We start from the raw sequence: 24198 nt of genomic DNA, 5'->3' as shown, positions 1-24198 counted from the left end.
TATTTACTACAAGGCATCAATTTAATTTTTTTTCCTTGAGTCTGTTGGTGTTTCAATCTGAAGATCGATGCTCTCATTAATTCTATTTAATCTCTGACAGTAGCTATTGAAATATTGCCTCTCTTGAGTCTCCCCATTATCATCTTGTGAGCTCCAATTAGATTTTTCCTCTGATTCTCATTCTGTTTTCCAAGCCTTTTAACCTCCATCTCCTGTTTTGCATCTCATTTGTTTGTGCTGCCTTGCAGGTAATTTTCCCAGATGTAGCATTAAGTTGACTAATTCCCTTATGCTATATCTAATCTCTTGTTTACCCCAAACTATAAAAGTTTTTTACCCCTGAATTATTAAAAACTATGTATATTTTTAAATTTCTTGCAGTTATCTTTTGGTGATTATTCTAAATTTTCATGGTAAGTTTTGAGTTTCTTATTTTGCATTTATACATCCAGGTCCTTCTTTTATTTTTAAACGTATTAAACACTTATTTTATATTTTATATCTGATAGCATCAGTATTTGCATTATTATTATTTTTTTTCAATTTTCTGGATCTGACTTTGTAGCTTTTTCTTCCTATTAACTCCAATTATGTTCTCTCTGTTTTTTTTTTTTCCCCCAAAACCGGGCAATTTCATTAGCATGATTCTTCAATTATGAGCTCACATTCCTTGGAAATTTATTTATGGGAGCTTTTTGACAACTGGGATAAAAATTCCTCCAGAGAATTTGAGATTGCTTCTTCAAGTTATCTGAGGACCACATGACCAGGAGCTGATTTTAAACCAAATTTTCAGCTTATGGTTTCGGGGCCCACACAAGCTTGAATTCTTAGAGGAGACGTACTTATCTTCTATAATGAAGGCTGAAATGGGCATGTACTACACCATTGTCTTTTAGTTGTTTTCTACTCGCAATTTGAGAGCATCTTTTTATTTGTCGTACTTCTTTCTAAAGGTTTTTAAAAGGCCCTGACTTTACTGTTGGGTGATTCTAAACTATTAGCATTTAGGCTCTTGGCCACAAGGGACTGGCAGAGACCTTGAGGGCAAACACCCTAGCTACAGCTAGTTTGTTCCTGTGGATCTCTGCTTCATTGTCATTTCTGATCTGGGAGAAATTTCCTTATTTTGACACCAATACAATTTTGCATCTTTTTTTTTTAATATATATCCTGTGCAGTGCTTTTAAATGTACTGTGTTGTGAAGGTTTTCTCTCAATATCTTGTTCACCATATTGCAGAAATCACCATATTGCAGATCACTCCTATCTCTTAGATATTCCCCTCCTTAAGTAACAGCCATTTCATTTACACTGGCTTCTAGAATAAAACCAGAAATTTACACAAGTTTTATAAAAAGTAAAATTTTTAAATTATATACACTTAACATTTTCATTGAAATTTCTGCTCTAATACTTGAAGATGACTAATAATTATTAGGACCTATTCATGCTTACACCTTCACAGCTGCTATTTGGAGACTTGAAAGATTTCTTCAAAGCATATCACATGATCATCTTATAAGCAGGCCAGCAGAAATTTCTAAGTTAATTACAGTTTGGCAGAGTGTATCCAAAACCTCTTATCTGAACAGTGAACCCAATAATTTAATCAGTCTGTCTGTTGATTAATCACGTTCTAATCCATCTGATATCAGCTCTGAAAAAGCTCTTCATCTGTTTCTTGTAAAACTTATCTCTGTGAATTCACAGCTGCTGTGAGCTATTGGTATTAATAACTTGAATAGGAGACAGAAGACAATGGATTGCCAAAGGCTGCAGAGAAAAGTCTGAACTTAAAACAATCATTCGAGGCTCTCCAGTCTGACACAATCCTTTACCATCTACCCATTCTCATTTCCTGTTGCTTTCTCAGATTCAGCCCATGCACCAGTTAAGGTCAGTTGCCTAAACTCTTTAACTTCGGTTTAGACTGTTTCTGAGGCTGGGGAGTTGATGAATAATTGAATATTTATTTATCAAATACTGCATGTCAAGCAAGTATTTCACTTAATACCCTACAACCTCTCTGTGATACAATGAAGCCCATTTAACAGACAAGAAAGTCAAAGAGCAAAACAAATAACTTTTTAGTGTTTTATTTACAAAGCTATAAGTTATTTGAAAAATGGCAAGATGAAAAACAGAAAACTACGCAAGTCTGTGACCCACTGTTTTACCAGTCAGACATAAATAAAATTCAAAAAATTAGTCTCTGTACTTGTGCAATGTGAGACACCAAATCCTCTAGATGTTTGACACTATCTAAAAGGTGGGGGCATTTGGCCCAAATGTGAGTAATGTGAGTAAAATCCCTTCCTTGACATACTGTAAGTGTATTCGGGTTTCTATCCATTGTTCTCCTCTTTAAGTGTGAAATCAGGTTGTAAACTGCATCCTATTCACTCTAGAATACAATGTGTTTGCTTTTTCTCCCCTTATTTTTTCCACTCTGCTACCTTCCTTGCATAGGGTATCCATTCAGTCAGTTCAGTAGAGCCCAAGACTGAGATTGAGTATACCCCAAGCTATCTTGTGTTGACAGTCTTCAGCACACCAACGTTTTGAACCTACAGAATTCCCAGTGTAATCTAAAACCTGAGAGGATTTCAAAGGGTTCTTAGAACTTTAATCTTGCAAGGTCTGGGGCGACAGAAATAGGAAATGGATTATCATGGTTGATCCAAACTATGGACAATTTCATTTCACTAAATGATAATAATTTTATCTGCTTTACAACCATTTTCCTAGTTAATTATGCTTTATCAGTGTTCACGTAAAATCTTCTTCTAATCTTTCTTGAGGTGACCCTGCATAGACTAGTCCTGGTGTAGTAGACTTCTTTAGACTGCTCATCTGGCTCTCAGTTGCTCCATCTTTGTTTCCATGAGCATCTATATGAATCCTAATTCTACCTGCTAGATATAGTTACCTAACAAGGGGTAAACATCAAAGCCAAGTTAAGCCCACCAGAATCTACCACCACAGTTAAAACTGGGCCTGAGAGATTACACAATTTGGGAGTAACTGTAACTTGGGAGCCCTCTGTAGAAAGAGAGACAAATGAAGAGATATGAAAATAGAAGCAGAGAGAAGAGATAGAAACATTCCTCACTGCATTTTCTTCCTTTTATTACATAAAGTATTTCTTTTCCTTAAAGTAAATACACTACATCTCTTTTTAAAATTTAGCTTGTTTAAGTTGATTTATTTTTCTTATAACTAAAATCTTCCTAATTATGATCACAGACATCAAATGTTAAGAGGTCACTAATGTTATTATTCTTGATATCGTATAAATACTCCTAACTTCTAGTCTCATCTCCACTGTGCACTAGAGCTGTGCAGGAGTGGATAAGTCACCATAATTTCTCTGATCCCTGGTTTGGGCATTAGCAGCAAGATAATAGAGTTGTGAAGATCAAATAAGATGATGTATATGAAAGATGTGTGCTATAAAAACCTACATTACTATTGTTTCTCCAATTTCAATGCCACTAGTTCTCTTATTATTTATCTTGTATTTCTAGGATAGATAACATTGTCATTCTTGTTTACTGAGTTCTCTGTGTGGATAGACAGATTTTAAAGTTCCTGATGACAAATGGGTAAATCTTGTCACTAATTCAGGTTTTTGAGTGCTGTTTTATGCAAAACACTAGGTGAAAAAATTGAAAAAAAAAGATGTGTATTAAAAAATTTTCATCCTACCCATTTCACCCATCTAAAACGATGAAACATATTTTTCTGACCATTATAATGTTTATTTTGGGGAGTAACCAAATATTAATATGCTGAGTTCATGAAGAAAATAAAATATAAGACAGTTCTTTCATAATAGAGGAGTTGCAACAAACTGGGCCACTGTTGAATTTTTTTTTTTTTTTACTTTTTGTATTCCCAGGGTAGTAATGTGCCAGGTTTATAATGATGGAATCATATTATATAACATTTAATCATATTATGTTGTTGGCTTTATTTGTAAACTGATTCTCCTCTTTCATAGAATATTGTGTAGTTAAGTCTCACATAGAAAGTGATAAAGTAAACAATTTGTCCCATATAGTGTACTTCTTTTTTTAAATTCTAGTTTATAATACCAAATAACTAAGAGATTTGTTTGACTAAAGAACCAGTTCACAGCAGAATTTTGGAAATTAAAAAAGAGACACCTGTCTCATATTTAAGTTACAGATTTTTAGTTAAACCTATAAAACTATCTCGATTGTTTATAACAATACGTATTATGACACCACAAAGCTCAATGAACAGATTTCTCATTCTACCATTCATTTCTGCAGTTCAGGGATAAACCTTCATAATGATATGTTACTAATCCTTTCAAAAAGCCACCCTTGCACCACACCCAATTACTCCCCCAGCATCTGTCTACCCCAAGATGTCACCACTCTCCTGAATTATTTTTAATTATTTTCTGACTTACATGTTTCACCAATGTGTTGTATTATTTTGCTTGTTTTAGGTATCATATTCTATATATTTTTCCATAGCTTGCTCTTTTCACTCAATGACGTATTTGTAAAATTATCCATTGTACTACCATAGGTGTGATCCACTCTGCAAATTTTGCTTTTTGTTTTTATACAGCTTTTTGGGATCCCAATTATTTTCCTAGTCTCTTACCAAGACATCTCTGCAGTTTCCTTTTTCTATTTGTCGAGGCCATTGTGAATGTCTCAATTCAGTAGTAACCATGGAAACACTATAGTATTTTTAGGATAAGGGAGGTCAAGTAAATGAACTTAAACAAACAAATATAATCATTCTGTTTACCATTTAAATCTCCTTACTAATGCTGAAAAATCATTGTCCTCCCTTCAAATGTTAAAAGGTCGCTAACACTTGATTTTATAATGGTAGTTACAATATCACATAAAGCAAAGATATCACCTAACACTTCCATACCTATAAACATTAATTTTTAAAAAGCTGCATACTGTTAATGCACTAAAGATTAGTACTATAGTAATTCATCTTTGTTATAGAGAATGAACTCTTATCTGTTCTAACGATTCTTGAATATGTTTATTTGGTTATATTAACTCCCTTAAGCAATGCTAATATGATTTAGCTATTAAATATTAAAGCAAGATATTATCTTAAGAGATCATGTTCAAATTCTAGTATTCCCAGGTCAAAAGCTTTAGTAAGGTATTGCCCAATTATTGAAGCTCTAACTCTAGTCATAGGACCAAGGATAATTGGTTGTATCCAAGTTTTCATTCATCTTCTACTTAATTTAAAAAATGTAACAAGTCTTAAGTCAGTGGAAAAGGTTTTGACAAAGTAGTAGCAAATATGACTGAATTTGGGAAAGAAAACCTAGAATAGAATTTCATTACTGGTTTATCACTGAGTGCTATTGGAATATTGGCACTTTAGTTGAATTTGGAATATGCTGAATTCTTAAATTGCTATGATGGTAACAACTGACACTGAAAGTGACAAGTCCTACACTGTAGGCATCTGTATTTGCATGGTTGTTAAGGATCTATTTTCTTTGCTTGAGTTAAGGAACACGGACCTGTTTTGAGAAATACTGCCTATCAAAAAATCACATAAAGGAATAAACAATTCCTGTTATAAAGTAGATAAAATTTCCTTTTGATCACTCTTGTACTTCCTCTTCCATCTTGGTTAAGGAGATGATTGATACTCCTTCCATGACATATTTACATTTTTAGCACCAGATTGTGGAACAGAAAAATAAAACAACTCCAACATTAACAATAAACTTATACTACACAAAAGAAAAATCTCTACTGTTAGAATGTTAGGTTTTTGAAGTATCACTGAAGGGGGGCATTTTAAGAAAGAAGCACTTGCTTGACTGTCTTCTAATTAAATTTTCCAGCTTATCAGCCCTTTTGACTATTGTGGGTTGCTGGCCTAATTGTCAATAGGAAGGTTACTGTGAAATAGCATACAGCTTAAAATTTCTGGACCACAGAGTTTTCCCTTAGTGTAGGTACAATTTTTGCATTCTGTGTCTTTCTTATTTGATGATATTAAGAAAGAATTGCAAATATAGTATGGAGATGTGGGCCCAGCCAAGGGGACAGAAATAAGAGACAATTGTAGTTTGTTAAGGTATTGATATGTTCATGGCTAAGAAATCCCTAAGTGGCCTTGGAGCATTTAAAGAATTTTTATCCACCTAAATCAGAAAAAAGCTGAGGGCTGGATTGTTTCTGGATGAGTCCATTCTACATGGATCTTAGAAATCAGATATATCTGGCAATTTAGGGCCAACAATCAGGAAGATCTTAGAGGCTATGGGGGTGATGAAATTCAAGCACACTTCCTGTCATCGAAGCTCTGCAGTAGGCTGGGGTGGGGAGAGGTGGAGTAATGGGTGATTTGTATCATGGTGGCCTGGTACCAGGCTCTAACCATAGTCAGGGGAGGGAATATATTCAGAAAAGGGGTCTCGAGGGATCAGGGGAGACAAGTAAAGGCCCCAGTTATAGAGGAATGGACTGGAGGAAAGGATGGAAGCACAGAACGGGTACGTATTGAACATAAATGTATTAACAAGAGAATGAGGGCTGCAATAATACCTTATAGGTCCCATGCCTCAAGTCCTATTTTAGTGCCTAGGGTTTTAGTCTAGGCTCCTTCAAAAAAACATTATTTGAGCACCTAGTAAATGCAAGGCTAGAAGCTGGGGGTATAATAGCAAATAAGGTACAGTCTCTTCGCTTCCGAAGTTTACACTCTGAATGTTCAGACACGAATGTAGATGATCACAATACAGGGTAATAACAGTGCCCATTGGGGAAAGTGTGTTTTACTATAGGGGCATGAGTCAAAGAAGCTCATTAAGACTTGGAGATGCTGGCAAAATCAGAAAAGGCTGCTCGAAGAAACTGGAGTCTGAGCTAAGACCTGAATAAATGGCAGAAGCAGGGATTTATTAACACGAGTCAGTTTTGTTGAATAAACGGAAACTGCCACTAAATTACAAAATGGTCATCTAAAACAGGTGCCCCTTTGCTTGTGGCACTACTTCTTGCCCAGGGACATGACTTGGTGAACTAAGGTCTGTATTTACCGCCATGGCCAAGTTCTCCTGTGCAGAGCACAACTTGCGGCCTAGCCTGGACTTATCTAGGTGTAGAGCATTTAGAGTAGGAGTTTAGCGCAGAGGAAGGAGTATAGCTTTTGAAAACTAGAACATAGAAGAACCAGCTTTATTAGAGTGAAACATTTCTAGAACTGTCTTCTCAGCCAAGGTAGCACGAGCATACCTATCTGGGTGAGCGGTGTGGAAGCCACCTGCAGGCAGGAAGAGCACACCCTTAAGGGTTTGGCGTGATAGAAATTTGACCCACGAGGCTTCAGCTTCCTGGAGTAACTCTACATGACATTTTGCCCATTAAGATTGTGGAACATGGTTTCACAATAAGCAAATCAAAGTAAGGCTGGTGATGCTGCCCACAATTACAATAGAAGTAGAATGGCTTAATTAGTAAAACATGAACTGGCAGGATTCCTATAAGTAAAAATGTACATATTTAAGGAGGCTTATTGTAACATTTATGCCATTTATTTTATAATATACTAATTCGAACGTAAAAGTGAATGTAAATTACCAGAAATTAACATGCAATGTGAAGAAAAGTCCTTTTATCCTCTGCAACTGTAGCATTTGGCAGATTCAGGAATAAATAATCTTTTGTGGCAAGGGTATGCCTTATCAAACATATGCAGATCAGCACTAATTAATGCTAATTAAGGTTTCCTGTCTATCTAGTTGGAAAAACGTCCAAATGTTATGAAATCCAGTTAGTATGCCTATTACGCTAATTGTTTTATATGGGGTGGTTCTTAATTAAAATATGTAAATTGACCTTAATTGCTATATACTAATGGGGGTTCATGTTATCTCACTAAAAGTGACAAGATGGTGAGGAGGGGTACTTAAATGACTAATTCTGATAAATCCTTAACTAAATGACCTTTTCTCAAAATTAATTTTAATTGGAAGTTGGCTAAAGGAACATTTTCCTTCTTTGTTTCTTTTTAGTTTTCAGTAATGTAGGAATGTTGCTCTTCTTTGTTAATATAGCTTTAGAAGCAGTTGTGGATTGTTAATTACACTTAACAAGCAAGTTAATTTGACTGTTTACTGTTTATAGTTATCAGGAAGTTATTGATACCTTCATTTCAGTCTTGGGAAAGAGTTCTCATTGAATGTGAATTTATAGTTAGAATCTTACAGGTAAGTTGACCCAGTTAGCTTGTTAGAGTGTGTATTAAAGTTTGATGTGCCAGTACTATTAATATATACTCCTTGGCTGATTTACATTGGAATTACTTTTAGGAAAAAATATGTATTTTTCCTTTACAAAGCATTAACTCTTATTATAGTTTAAATCTCATTGAAGATACTTAGATTAAATAGAGTGAAATGATATGCTTGCGTTTTGCTTATCAGGTTTTATTTATTATTTAATTTCAAACAAATTAAAATGTGCTTGCCCAATATGAATTTGCATATATTTATTTTTGCGCTGTGGCAACCTTACAGTTATGGGAAGTAATTTAAATAATGCTAGCAAGTATTTATTTTACACTTTCATTTGGAAGTTTTTTGAGTACAACTGTAATTTAAATTATATTTTTAAAATTCTTCTGTACAAATGTGAGAAGGGACTTGGTAAAATATTGTCATATGGAAATGAGCATAGAATAAAGATAATGGTTTTTCTTTGTTAAAAGGAGACCCAATATTTCTACTCTTTCATCAGGACATAGTGACAAATGTTTCACCCAGAATCATCCGGGGAACTACCGCTGGCCCCATGTATGGCCCTGGACAAAGCTCCTTTCTGAATATTGAGCTCATCAGTGAAAAAACGGCTGCATATTGGTGTCAAAGTGTCACTGAACTAAAGGCTGACTTTCCAGACAATGTAAGTGTGATTTAACGTCTAAAACAAAAGAATTGGCATAAGTTGGTGAATGTTTATTTAAACATCCAATTCATAGGCTTATAAATATTAATGTGTATTATATATTTTATTAAAGAAACTGCCAGTTGCTTTACTGATGCATAGAAAGATAAAAAGGAAAGAAAAGCTCAAGAACTCATAAAAATCCCCACAGTGTGAGGCTTTGTTATAAATGGGTGCCATGTAGAGAAAGAAGTATCTACATAAGCAGGAGGAAGAGAATGAAATACTCACTTTATTGAGTTGGTTTTCACTGTATGTGGCTAGTATTTATGAAGGTGATGATCTTAGGAAGAAATTGCAGACTATAAATCATTTTAAATATAAACCTGAGGCAGAAGCAGAATATCTTCTTATATAGTTTATTTATATTTTTTCAGTGAGAAATAATTTACCAAATAATTTTAATATGCTTATACAAATGAGTAAACTATCTTTTATAAAATATTTTTTTCCTTTAAAATACTATGCATCAATACTATAGTAAAATTAGGATTACATATAATATTTCATCTCTTTGTGGATTTTTATATGTTGCCAGTAGTTTTTTAACCTATAGATAGTATTTTCTCTACAATAGTTGGTTAGGGTTGTCCTTAATGTCATTCATTCTCTGTCCCCATCCTCCACCACACACACACACACACACACACACACATATTTGTCCACATTTCCCCTCTGTATCTGTCTCTACCTCTGTATTTGTCTGTCTATTTATTTATCCATCTATCTAACCTTAGTGAGCTGATGATGAATGGAGGTAGAAGTTTGGATCAGTGTGTGTGTTTATGTTGTAGAAAACATCGAAAGACAGTGAGAATACTTCAAGTTTTTAATGATAAATAATTTAAAATCTAATGAAATTTGTGGATGTTTGTCTACAAACTGATAAATAAAATCTTGGACAGGACCTTTAGATATTATACTGTTGCCTACCTATCAAGGATTTTTGTTTTATTTTTTATTTTGTTTTCTGGTTTAGAAGATTCTAATTGTTTCAAAATCCTTTCTTACCTTGAAATAAAATATGATCACATAGAATATAATTTATCTTCCTCTAGTCAACCCTTCAGATATGTAGTGAACTTAATATCATGACCCATCTGAAATACATAGCTTCTGCTTATTAGGGATTTTTCATTTTCTGAGCTTGACGTTATAATTCTCTCTTTTCACATTTATACAATCAGTTCTAAGCACAACTATGTTAAGTTAGTCATTTCATATGGGACCCACATCTTTCGGGAAGCTTTTCTCAGAATGACAAGGACAAAAAGTGGTCAATCTTCAAAAGAGTTATTGATATGTATTTTAAACTTGGTCTGTATTGTTAGGTGCTATGCTAAATACTGAAAATGCAATAAAATAATAACAAGAATAATAATAATCAGTGTGAGCACATGATAATACTCTTTGGTAGTTATAAGTGCTTTATATATTTTAACAGTCAATCTTTCAACAAACTTACTGGTATTATTATTTTCCCCATTTCACAGATGAGGAAACTAAGACACACAGAGGTTAGGTAACATACCTGAGCTTATACCACTATTACAATAGTTCCCCCTTGTCTTCAGTTTCACTTTCCATGGTTTCAGTTATTCACAGTCAACTGCAGTCCAGAAGCACATGATCCTCCATCTGTCATACTATCAGAAGGTCGATAGTAGTAGCTTAATGCTATATATGTCACGATGCCTATGTCATTCACCTCATCATATAGGCATTTTATCATCTCACATCATCACAGAGAGAAGTTTGAAACAATTAAATTTTTAAAACAGAAAAACAAAAACAAAAATCACATTACAATAAGATATTTTGAGAGAGACCACATTCACTTTACTTATACCACAGCATATTGTTCTAATTTATTATTCATTATTGTATTAACCTCTTACTGTGACTAACTTAAAAATTAACTTTATCATAGGTATGTAAGTATAGTAAAAAAATGTATAATATATATATATTATACATTATATTATACATTATATATATATTATACATTATATTATACATTATATATATATATATATATATATATATATATATAGGGTATAGGGTTTGGTACTATCTGCAGTTTCAGGTTCCTATTGGGAGTCTTGGAACATATCCCTTATGGGTAGGGAGAGACTAATGAATAAGGTGAAGCCAGAATTTGAACATGAAATTTACTTTCAGTATCCATGCTCCTAATTATAGTGTTCTCTAGTACACCTGACTATATTGCAATATCATTGAAAGTCCTTAAAAGTTCAGTATAACTTTTTCATACAAAATAAGAACACTAGGAAATATAATTTCCCCAAATATTACTCTATTAGTATTTATATAAGCCAATGTGTCTTTTAAAAAAAAATCCCTTTTCCTAGAAAATAACTCCCACCAATGGCTTAAGCTCCCCTGGTGTTTTCTACCCTCTCTGGGGCAGGACTAAGATGTCATAATAATGGCCTCCAAAAAATGACAGTAAGTAGACAAGAATGCTGAGATGAAACCTTGCTTTGTGATTCCACAGTCAGGTAGAAAGAAGAGACGCATTTAAGTGTTCTTTTCAATTTCCCTGGAAACAATTTTCTTCTCCTATAATGCTTTTTCTTCTGAGAAAACAATGCATGCTTTTCTTGTTTTAAATTCTTTCACCATTTAGATTATGCTCATTATTCTTTTTCTGCATTCTTAGAACTAATTTCTAACATTTTTATTCCCCATATCAAAGATAACATTTTAAATACAATTAAAATGACATTCCCATTTGAACCCATAGAAATAATGTGTTGCACCTAGATATAGCCATGCTGAGCGTAGAATAACCCCTACTGTTTCGGAATCACTCTGACGCCAAAACCAATGAGCTGAGTGAAACGTGACCCTTTATTTTCCAAGTTTAATTATCACTCTCACTGGAGTTTTCCCACATCATTCTTGAGTGCGTGGCTACCACCTTTAATGACAGGGATCGGATCATTCAACCCACCATCACAGCTTCTAAGGCAAGAGCTAACTTTTCTGAAAAAGAAATTGTGCTGGGGGCATATAGGTCAACTAATACCAGCAGCTAGTAAATACCTCTGTTTCCAGAGAGAGTAGGTGCAACTTGACCATGAGCTAGAGGAGACAGCTGGAAAAATACATTGACTGTAAAGGCATAAAGACTCCCTGAAATGTATTGTCAGAACTTGTTTCTAACCACTCAAGAGTTATTCCAAAGCCTACACTTATACTAGACTTCTTCTCAGCTCTCAAGGTTTCCTTTTATTTATCTATGAATTAAATTTGGCACACTGATCATTGTAGTGACAATTTATTACTAACAAAGAGGTATTTTTTGTTCCTAAGCTGAGATTTTGCAATGCTTATTATGAAATGTACTGTATAATTAGGGCTTACAAAAATCAATTTTAACTGAGTCCTTTCATTCTCATGCAGAAGCCTTAGGAATCATATGTTTTAGGCCTGGCAACAATTTTTACTAAAATATACATGCTACATTTTGTCTAAATGCACTGAATTAGCAAGCAAAGACTAACATTTTCTATCATTTGTGGCAGCTAAAGTAAGAGTTAGGTAAAAGATTCACCAGCGAATTAGCTAGTGAAGATAGAAAAGAGAGTGATGGCTTTGTTAGAGAAATTAATAAAAGAAGAACAATTCATATGTAAATGTACTTTAACACAAAACACCTCATTTCTACTAAAACTCTTTCTCAGTTCATTACTGAGAGATCAGCATTGCACACATTAAGTTCACAATGATTCCAAAGAAGTTGCTCTTTATCAGCATTCCTGAAAGTGCTTTCCTGACCAGTATTCTTAACCTTGTGTGTATGCTCTTGACTCCTTAGATAAGTACCCCGGTGAAGCCTAAGGATCTCTTTTCAGAATGTTTTTGAATGCATAAAACAAAATTCAGTAGTTTATAAAGAATTCCTATTCTTTTAGGATTAGTATTAAAATGAAACGCTCAAAATATTTTGAAAAATATGATATAGTAATATTCTCCTCTTTAGTAAGTCACTAAAAACACAGTCTAGTGACAGATCTAATAAATATTGCAGTTTTGATAAAATGGTAATATAAGTGACACATTGAGATATGTGTAGCAACGGTGGGCATTTTCTGTGGTTCCTGTTAGTGCAAACTTACAGATATTGATAGCACTACTATGGTTTGTTGCATTCATGAGGAAACATTTAATTTCAGTGGGAGGTTAGTGAAAATAAGGGTCTTCATTTTTTCCCATCCAAATTCATGAATTTTCTGTATTCAATCAACAGTTCTATGGACCTCAGATTAAAAGCCTTTATTCAGTGGTTCTCAAATCTGGTGATACATCAAATTTCCTGGAAAGCTCCAGAAATAGTATTTATGGTTAGGTTCTATCCTAGTTCAATCATTTCAGAATTCTGGCATGGGTACAGTGAATACATATCTGTGTGTATGTATGTAAGCATGTATGTGTATGTGTGTATATGTGTGTGTGTATGTATGTACGTGTTTATTTTTTCTGTAAAGCTCATCAGTTGATTCTACTGTGTATATAAACAGTATCATTTACGAACCTTGACATATATCATTAAATATTTATTAAACTCTTATGTCACAACTATTTGCTGGAATCCTTTTAGATGTCCAGGACCTGTAATAAGGGCTGTATCTATCTGTGAAGCAGAGCTTTCCCCATTTTACAGGTGAGGAACCAATGTTTAGAGAGAGTACATCAACTATATTGTGTCACACAGCTAGCAGGTGAAGTCACTAGGTTAGAGTTCTTTCCATTACACCTTGAAGAGATATTCCATTTGGCTCTAAAGAACCTGGAGAACTTAAAAATATATGTTACTCCAATCCTACCCGGCCCACCCACTCCAGAGGGCCAATTATATTGAGCCCACAGACTCTCACAGAATGAAACAAAACAACCTTTTATTTGACAAAGAAACTTCTGTCACCAGCCAACCATTATCTTGTCATTTGTCCCAGCATGGGACATTTTATAGCCCATCTCTTACTGCACTGCAGGGATGTAGCTCTCTATAGCGAACAATGTCAGTGACTCAATGCGGACCTTGGTTGGAACAATTACCTGGTCCTGTGTTAAATTCTGTATTTGAAAATAGGGAAGGCAAAGGACTGAGTCAGATCTAGGTGTCACCCAAGCAAGGAAGATCTTCACTGCGTATTCAGTGGACATTCATCATCCCATAATCCCTGCGTCGTCTTCTCACAGGCACTATGAAGGCTGATTCAGCAGAAAAGGGCCTTCTTTCCTTCAGATTATTGCTAATTAAGTCCCACACATTAGAAATAGGGAGATTTTTTTGCCCACTCAATCTGTTTAGAAAAATAAAATTTAGTAACATATAAAACTACACTATATGTGCTGTCAGTCCAACAGTGACCAGTTCAAGGTCATTACCTTTCTTTTCTTACCACAAAGCTTATAAAGCATAAACATCACCCTGACTCTTTTCCCCTCATATCCCAAAGGTGATACTCACCAACAGGAACACCAGCATCCCTGCACTGCAGAGATTCCTCTTTTGATCCCTCTAAAAGTTTTTGAGCTTGTCAAGTCCCTTTTTCTGTCGATTCTACATGTTCCCATGCTGCTTTATTTTAAATAAATTAGGAAGCTGCTGGAGCAAATATTGAAGGGAAGTCTAACATATCCCCAGGCAACTCTTCCTGTTTTACACTAGAGCTTATGTAGTTATTTCCTAATATTGTTCATAATTCTAGAGGGCAAATTTACCTCCCAACCTCCCTTCTTTGCTAAAATCCAGGACAATTATCTAGTGACATTATTCTATTGATTTCTTAAAAGATCCATTTAGTCTACAAAATATAAAAATAAAGAAGATCCGTAACAGCAATGAAAATTTAAACAGGGTGAATAGAGGTAAAACAGTCCATGCCCAGTTATCCTAACAGATCTCTTTTCACTTTCCTACAGTTGATAGAGTCTAAGTGCTAAAGGCATAGGGTTTAGAGTCAAAGTGAAGTTGAATCTCAGCATCTCCTCTGACTTGCTTTTAATTCACACTCTCAGATTTATTCTTCTCATCTGTGTTATAACAGTACCAGTTCTCAGAAGTTGTTGTAAAGATTAAATGAGATATTATATTTAACATGTTTGACATATTGCAATTATTCATTACTTTAAATTATATTACATAGAATGACTTTATACATTTAGCTTTTATTCTTATATAATATGATAACAGTTTCCATGAAATAGTCTTAGAGAGAAATTTGGCAAATCTAAGGTAACAGCATATTTATAGCTCTTGAAATATATTGCCCAGTTGATTTTCAAAGTATTTATAAACAGTTCATATAAAAGGCACTGCTTTAGAAATAAATTACCAATTCAAAAATCACTCAACTCACTAAATATGCTTTTTAATGATCATCTGAACTTGAGTTCATTATATGTCATAAAAAATGTAGGGTCTTCTGATTTCTTGTCCACTTTTTTATTTATTATACTTATTTTCTTTCATATCATCCATTCATTTGACTTAACAGCTTCCAATTAAAAATAAGACTTAAGTAATGACAGTAATGTTATTGTTATCAGCCTACAGACAAAGAAAAATGAAAATATGTTTAATTCTGCAAGAGTAGAATATATAATAAATCAGAATATATGACACAGAATATATAATACAGCTCATAGTTAGGTGATTGCTTTCTGACTCCATGTAGCCAAGTGTTTTCTTGAGTAGGATATTCCTAATTTCTGAAAAGAAAACATTAAATGTAACCTAGATATAGTAATGGGCACTGAATTTACCCTCCCTACTGAAACAGCAATATCAAAAAACTTACAAAATACTTGAAGCAATAGTTTTTAAGACCTAGAATATAAGTAAATACAGACAGGGCTCACTAATATATGGAAAACAAAGAAAATTAGTTCTGCCATTGTTTCCTAAAGTTTCTAGTCCTCACTATAAAGAGCAGAAGCTAGAGATACACCTGATTTAGAGATATACCTGATGAGCTGAAAGGCCAGAGAGACCAAGCTGACCAGAATTCGTGAGACAGAGCACCAGAAAGCAGAGCATTGCATACAGAGAGTAGTCCAGAGATCTGCAGAGAGTCCCTCTTGAATATTCAGCAGAGCATAGATCAGTTCATACATATGAATAAATTACAAAAGACTGCAGAAAGAACTTTTTGAATGAATTAGAAGGATTAGCACTCAGTTCTTACATAGACATACACCAAACTGGAAAACTCTCTCACTCACAATCAGCCATAGGCTAAGCACTGTTTTGCTCATAACCCACAGGGCAAAAACAAAAAAGCCAGACCTAAAAGGATTAAAATGTTTCCAAGTAACATAACTATAACTTAAAACAAAGCTCAAGAATATCTAGTTACCAAACAAGATAATATTCACATTTTTTATGATTGGCATCCAATTAAACATTACTTAGTATGTAAGGAAGTAGGAAAATATATCCCAAAATAAGAGAAAAATCAATCAATTAAAACTGTGCCCAGAGCTGCTGTGATATTAGAATTATTAGGAAAGTACATTAAAACTATTCCTACAACTATATCCATATGTTCAAAAACCTAAGTTAAGAAATGAAAGATATAAGACCTAAATCAAACTTCTAGAACTGAAAGCTACAATGAATGAGATGAAAAATATACTGGAAGTTATTAACAGCATATTAGGCTGTACATAACACATGATTAGTAAACTTGAAGATACAACAATAAAACTATGCAAACTGAAATGTATACACATGCAGGGGGTCTTGGGGAAAAAAGAGAGGAGAGTAAACATAACAATTAGTGAGCTAGGGACAACTTAAAGTAGCCTAATATGTACTGGATTTCCCAAAACTAGCAGGAATAATGTCTCAAACTTGTCCAGTTTTGCTTCAAACTACAAGCCTCACCCCCTGCAAAAAACAATAAACAAAAAAGCAGAAACTCAAACATAAGAAACATGAAGAAAATTACACCAAGGTACTACATCATAACCAAATTAATCCAACCAGTGATAAAGAGAAAATAGTAAAAGCAGCCAGAGACTGAAAGTATGTTCCATATAGAGGAGCAAATATAAGGGTTACTTTTGTGATTTGTCAGAAACAGTGCAAGCTAGAAGACAACTTCTTCAACGTTCTGAAAATAAAAAAATACTGTTAACCTAGATTTAAAAATTCAGCAACATATCTTTCAAAAATATAGGTGAGATAAAAACTTTTTCAAACACAAAAAACCTGAAAGGATTCATCACCAGGAGATCTGCACTTCAGGATGTTAAAAGAAAATGTTTTAGGCAGAAAGGAAAATGATGCCAGGCTGAAATGTAAATCTAGTTAAAAGAATGAAGAGTACCAGAATTTGTAACTACATGGGAAAATATATTATTTTCTTTCTTTTTTTCTTAACTCACTTTAGAAAAGAATCAGTTATTTAAACAAAAATATAGTATAAGTGTCAGAGTTTATAACATACGTAAGTAAAATATGACAATAGTACAGAAATTGTGAGGAAGAAATGAATGTATACTACTGTAAGTGTCCAACACCTTATGTAAAGTTTTCTATCACTTGAGGGTAGTCTGTGATAATTTAAAGATGTATACTCTAAGCTCTAAATAACTACTAAAGTAATGTGACAGAGTTATAGCTAAAAAGCAACAAGATGTAACATAGATTCATACAAAATACACAAACCAAGAGAAGACAGAAAAATGGAAAAAGAATAAAAAAGAGATGAGACAACTAGAAACCATATATAAGGTGATAGACTTAAATCTAACTATATCAATAACCATATTAAATGTAAATGGTCCAAACACCCAAATTAAAAGGCAGAGTTTTTCAGATTGGATTAAAATATAAGACTCACATATATATGCTGCTTATAAAGAAAAACAATTTTAAAAATAGAGACACAAATAGGAGAGAATTGAAGCAATAGAAAGATATACTATAGTGATGCTAATCAAATAAAATTTTCTTATATTAATAGCAGACAATGTAGATATCAAAGCAAAGAATATTATGAAGGACAAAAAAAATCATTTTGTAACGATGAAGTGGTCAATTCATCAAGAGGTGATAATAATCCTAAATGTTTACCTACTTAGTAACAGAGTTTCAAGATACATGAAGCAAAAACTGATAGAATTGCAAGGAGCAATAGAAAAATTCATAATTATGGAGATTTCAATAAGAACTTGTCAGTACATATTGAATAGAATGTTCAGTAAATAAGTCTATTGAGGATTTGAAGAAATGCTATCAACTTACCTATATTGACGTGTATAGAACATGCAATACAATGACAACAGAATGCTCAGTCTTGTTGAAAACATGCATAACATTTATTAAATTGGCCATATTCTGGGCCATAAAAGAAGTCTTATTTTAAAGACTAATTTTAAAGAATTTAAGTCATCCAAGGTACATACTTTGATGACAACAGAATTAAATTAGTAATCGATAACAGGAATATATTTGGAAAATCCTCAAATACTTAGGGAAAAAATGATACATCTAATAACCCTTAGATGAAAGAAGAAATCATAAGGGAAATTAGAAAGTATTTTGAATTGAATGAAATTAAAATTAAAAATATCAAAATTGTGTTATGGAATAAAATAGTTATTTGTAGGGAAATTTATAGCATCAAATGCATAATCAGACATAAAGAAAGCTCTCAAATTAATGACAACAATTTCCACTTCTAAAAACTACAAAAAAGAGCAAATTAAACCAAAAATAAATTAATAAAGGATATAGTGACAATCAGAGGAGAAAACTGATAAAATAGAAAACAAAAATAATAGAAAATATCAAGAAATGTAAAGCAGATTTCTTAAGGAGACAAATAAAATTGATAAAACTTCAGCTAGACTGATAAGGGGAAAAAAGAAGAAACAGAAATTACCAATTTAGGGAATGAGAAAGGTAACACTACTGCAGATTCTATAGATATTAGAAGGAAAATTACAGAATATTATTAATAATTTTATGCAAATAAATTCATCAACTTAGGTGACCTGGACAAATTCCTTGAAAAACAGAAGTTATCAAAGCTTAGTCAAGAGAAATGGATCACATTAAAGAAATAGGATTTCTAGTTAAAAACATTTTCCATGAGGAAAACTACAGGCCCAGAGGGCTTCTTGAGTGTAGAAATAATACCAATTCTACATATACTCTTTAGAAAAATAAAATACAGGGAATAATTCCCAACTTAATCTATAGGGCCAACACCCTGATACCACATCCTAGACAGAAAGAGGACAAGAATAGAAACTATGGACCCATATTCTTCATGAACATAGATGCCAAAGTTCTAAACACATTTTAAGAAATATAATCCAACAATATATAAAGAATATAATACATGATGACCGAATGAGGTTCATCCTAGGAATTCCAGGTAGCCTTAACATTTGAAAATGTCATTCACAGAAGGTACAAACTAAACAACAAAAGAACAGCCACACAAATTATATGATCATCTCCATAAACTGGACAGGAAAACATTTGAAGAGATCCAAAAGTCTAATCTTAATTCTTAAGAAATCTCAGCAAACTAAGACTAAAAAGGTAAATCCTTAACCTGGTGAAAAGCATTAAAAAAAAAAAATCCAACAGCTAACATCATATTAATGGTGAAAGATTGAATGTTTTCTTCCTGAGAGAAATAAGATAAGGGTATCTGTTCTCACCATTTATATTCCAAATTGTGGTTCAAACATGAGTTCTATCCTGTTCAATGAGAGAAGAAAAAGAAATAAAACATGCAGATTGCAAAAGAAGAAGTAGAATTGTCTTTATTCACATACAACATGATTGTTTATGTAGAAAACCTGATGGAATAAACCAATAAAAATACTTTATTTTAAAAAGCAGGCAACTCTCCTACAATCTGTTTTCATGTTTGATTTTTAAAATAATATTAGATTAAAATTCTGTTTATCTTCATTATTTTCTTATACTCCCTTAAATTCTGCATTCCAGGTGAATGCCTAACTCACCACATCCTGGTCTTAGCCTACCAAAATACTCCTTTAAATAATAAATGTGTTGAACAAGGTTGCAAGATACAAGATCAACTTACAAAAATCATTTGTACTTTTTGTATGCTAGCAACAGACAATTGAAAACTGAAATAAATAGACAACAGGAACACTGGAAACCATAATATATAATATATTGCTGATAGAAATGAAAGAAGACCTAAATAAATGGAAGGCTATTCCATATTCAATAATCAGAAAATTCACTGTTGTTTATAGGTGAAATATCCCCATATTGACCTAAAGGTAACATGTAATCCCCAAAAAATAATAGCACAATTATTTTTGTTAAATTTGACAGGTTGATTCTGAAATTTATATGAAAGTACAAAGAACTTAAGTAGCCAAAACAATTCAAGTTGGAAGTCTAAAACTTTCAGATTTTGACTTATTTTACAACTACAGTAATCAAGTTAGTGTGATATTGGCATAAAGATCAACAACAGGATTAATGGAGCAAAATAACAAGTTAAAAAGCAGCCCATAAATTAGTTTTGTGAACAACTGATTTTTGAGAAGTTACAAAAAGGAAATTCAGTGGACAAAATATAGTTTTTTTCAACAAATGATACTAGTAAAATTGAGTATCTATAAATGTAATGTTTCACATCTGACATGATATATAAAAATTAATCCAAGATAGTCATACCTCCATCTGGAAAATGTAAAACTATAAAACTTAAAGAAAATACAGGACAAAGTTCTTGTGACCTTAGGTCATGCAAATATTTCTCATATGTATATATATAGCACAGTCCTTAAAAGGAAAAAGGAAATGATAAATGTGATTTAACCAAGTTAAAAAAACAAAAAACTTTTGCTCTTCAAACCTACTGTTAAGAAAAAAGCAAACATAAACTAGGAGAAAATATTTGCAAATCATATATCTGATAAAGAACTTGTATCCAAAATATTTGAAGAAATTTCAAAACCCAGTAATAAGAAAGCAAACAACTCTCTCCACTGTGAGCAAAAAATTGGATCAGATACTTCACCAACAAAGATTATGAATGATACATAAGGACATGAAAATGTGCTCAACATCATTAGTCATTATGGAAATGCAAATTAAAACTGCAGTGAGATATGCACCTATTAAAATGTCTAAAATTTAAAAGATTAATCATATCAAATGTTAGCAAGGATATGAAACTATAAGAACTCTCATATGTGGGATAGGATAGACATGTTCATTATCTTGATTTTGATGATAGTTTCAAAGTATAGACACATGTCAAAACTCAAAATTGTATGCTATAATGCAATTTATTGTATTTATGCTTTATATAACATGTGACATGTATAGGATTATCCTTTGGTAAATTGTTTTTAAAAATAAATTCAATTTAAAATTGTAATAGCACTTTTCATAGGATGTGCCCTAGAAATTAATTCCAGGTTGGGTTGAATCGTTAAATTTCTGTCACCCCCAGCTCTTTGCCCCCCAACCACATTACCTGAGTCACCAGTCAAATATTGTCCTGTTTGAAATTGTGTTGCATTTTGATCACATTCACTTTGATATTGAGTCATGGGAATTAACAGGAGGTTAAAAATGACCTTATGGAGTGTTAAGAAACAAAAAAAATATTGGGTGGATTTTTAAGCTTCTGCTTTGTGGGAGATTAAAATGCTGGTGGTTCATGTCATTCAGTAGAGGAAAAATCATAAGAAAATCCATCAAAGCTTTTTAAGTAGTCACATTATACAAGCATAACTGCCTACAACATATTTTTTCTCAAATTCCCCTTCACTTTGTAATTTGTTAGCCTGCCTTTTGGGTAACAATATTATCTCCTGAGTTTGGAAATGTAGCATTGAGCACACTGAGCCATGTTGAAAGAGGCCCTGGGGATGGTGATGATACATTGAATTTAGACTCTTTCTGGTTATAAACTAGCTCAGGAGGGAGGCAATGGAAACAATTTATAAATTGTATATGCTTGTTACATAAACAGACCAAGTCATAAAATGAAAACAGAGTCTATACTCCAACTGCTGAAGGGTTTTATTCAGTGGGCTCACTTACTTAATATCAGTTTGGTAATATTTCATAACTGTCACTGTTCTATTGTTGTGGAGAACTCAATTCTAATGCAACCATCTCTTAAAGTATTAGAGCGACCAGGAGAGAGAAAGGATCAAGTAAAACCTCCCCTGCAGGTCCCTATAATGTGTCTTTTTCATCTTGAAGGGCCTATTTAATCTGTTAATTTAAACCATTTTAGAAAAAAAAATCACCACTGTTTGCTGAGAAGCCTAAAAGTAGGAGGTAATACAAAGGATGCTATTTAACATAAGGTACTATAGAACTATATGGGTTACATTAACTGCGTTACAAACAACTTACCTATTTTAATTTGGGGCAGAGGGTGTTCCCAGTAATGACAACCTTTCTCCACCAGTTTCTTTTTTTGCCACTAGGTATTTTATTCTTTTCTTCTTTTATGTTGTACCCTACAGGGAATATTCCAGAGGTGTATTTTTCACAAAGCACTAATTTCATATTTTTCCCCTTAGGTCTTCTAAGACATTTAGTTGAAAGCATTCTCTTTATTCTTTGAGATAGTTTAAAAAAAAATAAGTACCTAACAGTAATGTTTTAAAGGTTTGTATACTGTACTTTAATAACTGTTTTCCCATTTTAACCATTATTTATGGTTGGGTAATAGGTTCAGTTTAAGCAGAACTTAAGGGTGTATCTGTGACTAACAAATGTTATTTAATTTCAAGCCGTCTAAAAGAACAATGGGGTCTGGAGGCATTGGACTGCTAATCGTGAGCAAACAAAACATTCTTAAAATATCACAAATGAGGTAAACTTTGATAGGACAAAAATGTGTACAAGGAATCCTCTGATTTACTGAAAACTGTACCCTGTTGTCTTCATTTTAGAACCAGAGTTATGAAAATGTACATTAGAATGAGGGCCATTTTGGTAAGAATACATATACATATTAATACAGGCAACTTGCAATTATCCATTTTAATAGCAGATAAAAAAGCAGATGAAGGAAATTCATCAGTAAAAGCAATGATATTTTTACCAGTCTTTTCCACTTTTTTACTGAGAGTGCATTTCATAACCATGTTAGAAAGAAAAGGGAAGATTAAATAAAAAGAAGAGGGAAAGAAAAAAAAAGGTATATTTTGGCAATGTCTTTTCTTAAGGCAAGCCCAAATCTTAAGGGAAATAAAAGAAGCAAGAATTGACAAAGGGGTTTCACAGATACAAAAATAACTTATTCATTTAGTGTAACCATTTACAGTAAACAAATTTGTGTTTTTCTAAGTTGATCTTGCAATAACCTTGTAAGGAAGGAAGGAATATCATCCCCATTTCATATTAAAATATGATAGCTGGGTGAAAGTAATATCCAAAGGATATTTCTAAGACTCTTAAGTGGCAGAATTTCAAATTGATAACAGAATGAGTACACATACCATAGAAAAAATTGTATTATCTTTTTAAAGTCGAGCTTCAGAGTACTTAAATATGTCCATGTATGATTCACTTTTTCTTTTCACCTGGATTTTCTTCCCCTGCTGGTGGAGGTGCTAATGAGCAGAGAAATGGGAAAGGTAATCAGCCAGGGGGAAGAGAAGAATCAAAGACCTAGATAATTCACAAACTGGAAAATGAGCTCCTAACTAATCAAGATTGGATTGTAAATAGGATAGAAAGAATTTATGCATCCCAGGTATTGGCCTGAATAGCATTTGTACCCAATCCGAGGAAAGTATTTGGAATTTCACAGTTGGCTATTTTTTCTCCCTTTGAGATTTTTTTTTGAACTAATTATCCATTGTGCACATGAAGCAAAGAAATAACTTATCATTCAAGTCATTTTTGAGGTGAATATTTTACTTTACATGTTAAAATGCCTAAAGAATTAAAGGAATGAGTTAACTTTATTAATACAGCTTCATTGGGGGAGTTTCTAATCTATATACCCAATCTAATCTATATACTTCTAATCTATATACCCAAAAGGAAATTTTGTGTAATATTTTATTCATGCACAATTTAGGGAAGTAACTAGATTGACTAGTCTATCCATAATAAATAATTTAACTTTGTGCTGCTTTTGCATTTTAATATCCTAATAATGTGTCCTTTAAAAACCCCAATATTAAAATAATCAGTGAT

At 33.0% G+C, this 24198-nt stretch overlaps 1 protein-coding gene across 4 annotated transcripts in view; it reads left to right on the top strand.

Annotated features, from left to right (window-relative positions):
- DPYD (dihydropyrimidine dehydrogenase) overlaps window positions 1–24198 on the top strand; it is an 870115-nt gene that overhangs the window by 479305 nt on the left and 366612 nt on the right. For all 4 annotated transcript variants that reach the window (XM_037024395.2, XM_037024389.2, XM_037024403.2 and 1 more), the window contains one exon: window positions 8775–8939. In XM_037024395.2, coding sequence (XP_036880290.2) covers window positions 8775–8939 — 165 coding nt within the window. The remainder of the gene's footprint in view (window positions 1–8774; window positions 8940–24198) is intronic.

Source organism: Manis javanica, chromosome 4 (genome assembly GCF_040802235.1).
Source record: "Manis javanica isolate MJ-LG chromosome 4, MJ_LKY, whole genome shotgun sequence".
Classification (NCBI taxonomy): Eukaryota; Metazoa; Chordata; class Mammalia; order Pholidota; family Manidae; genus Manis; species Manis javanica.
Note: the sequence above shows the minus strand (reverse complement) of the source record. Positions and strands in the feature narration are given on the sequence as shown.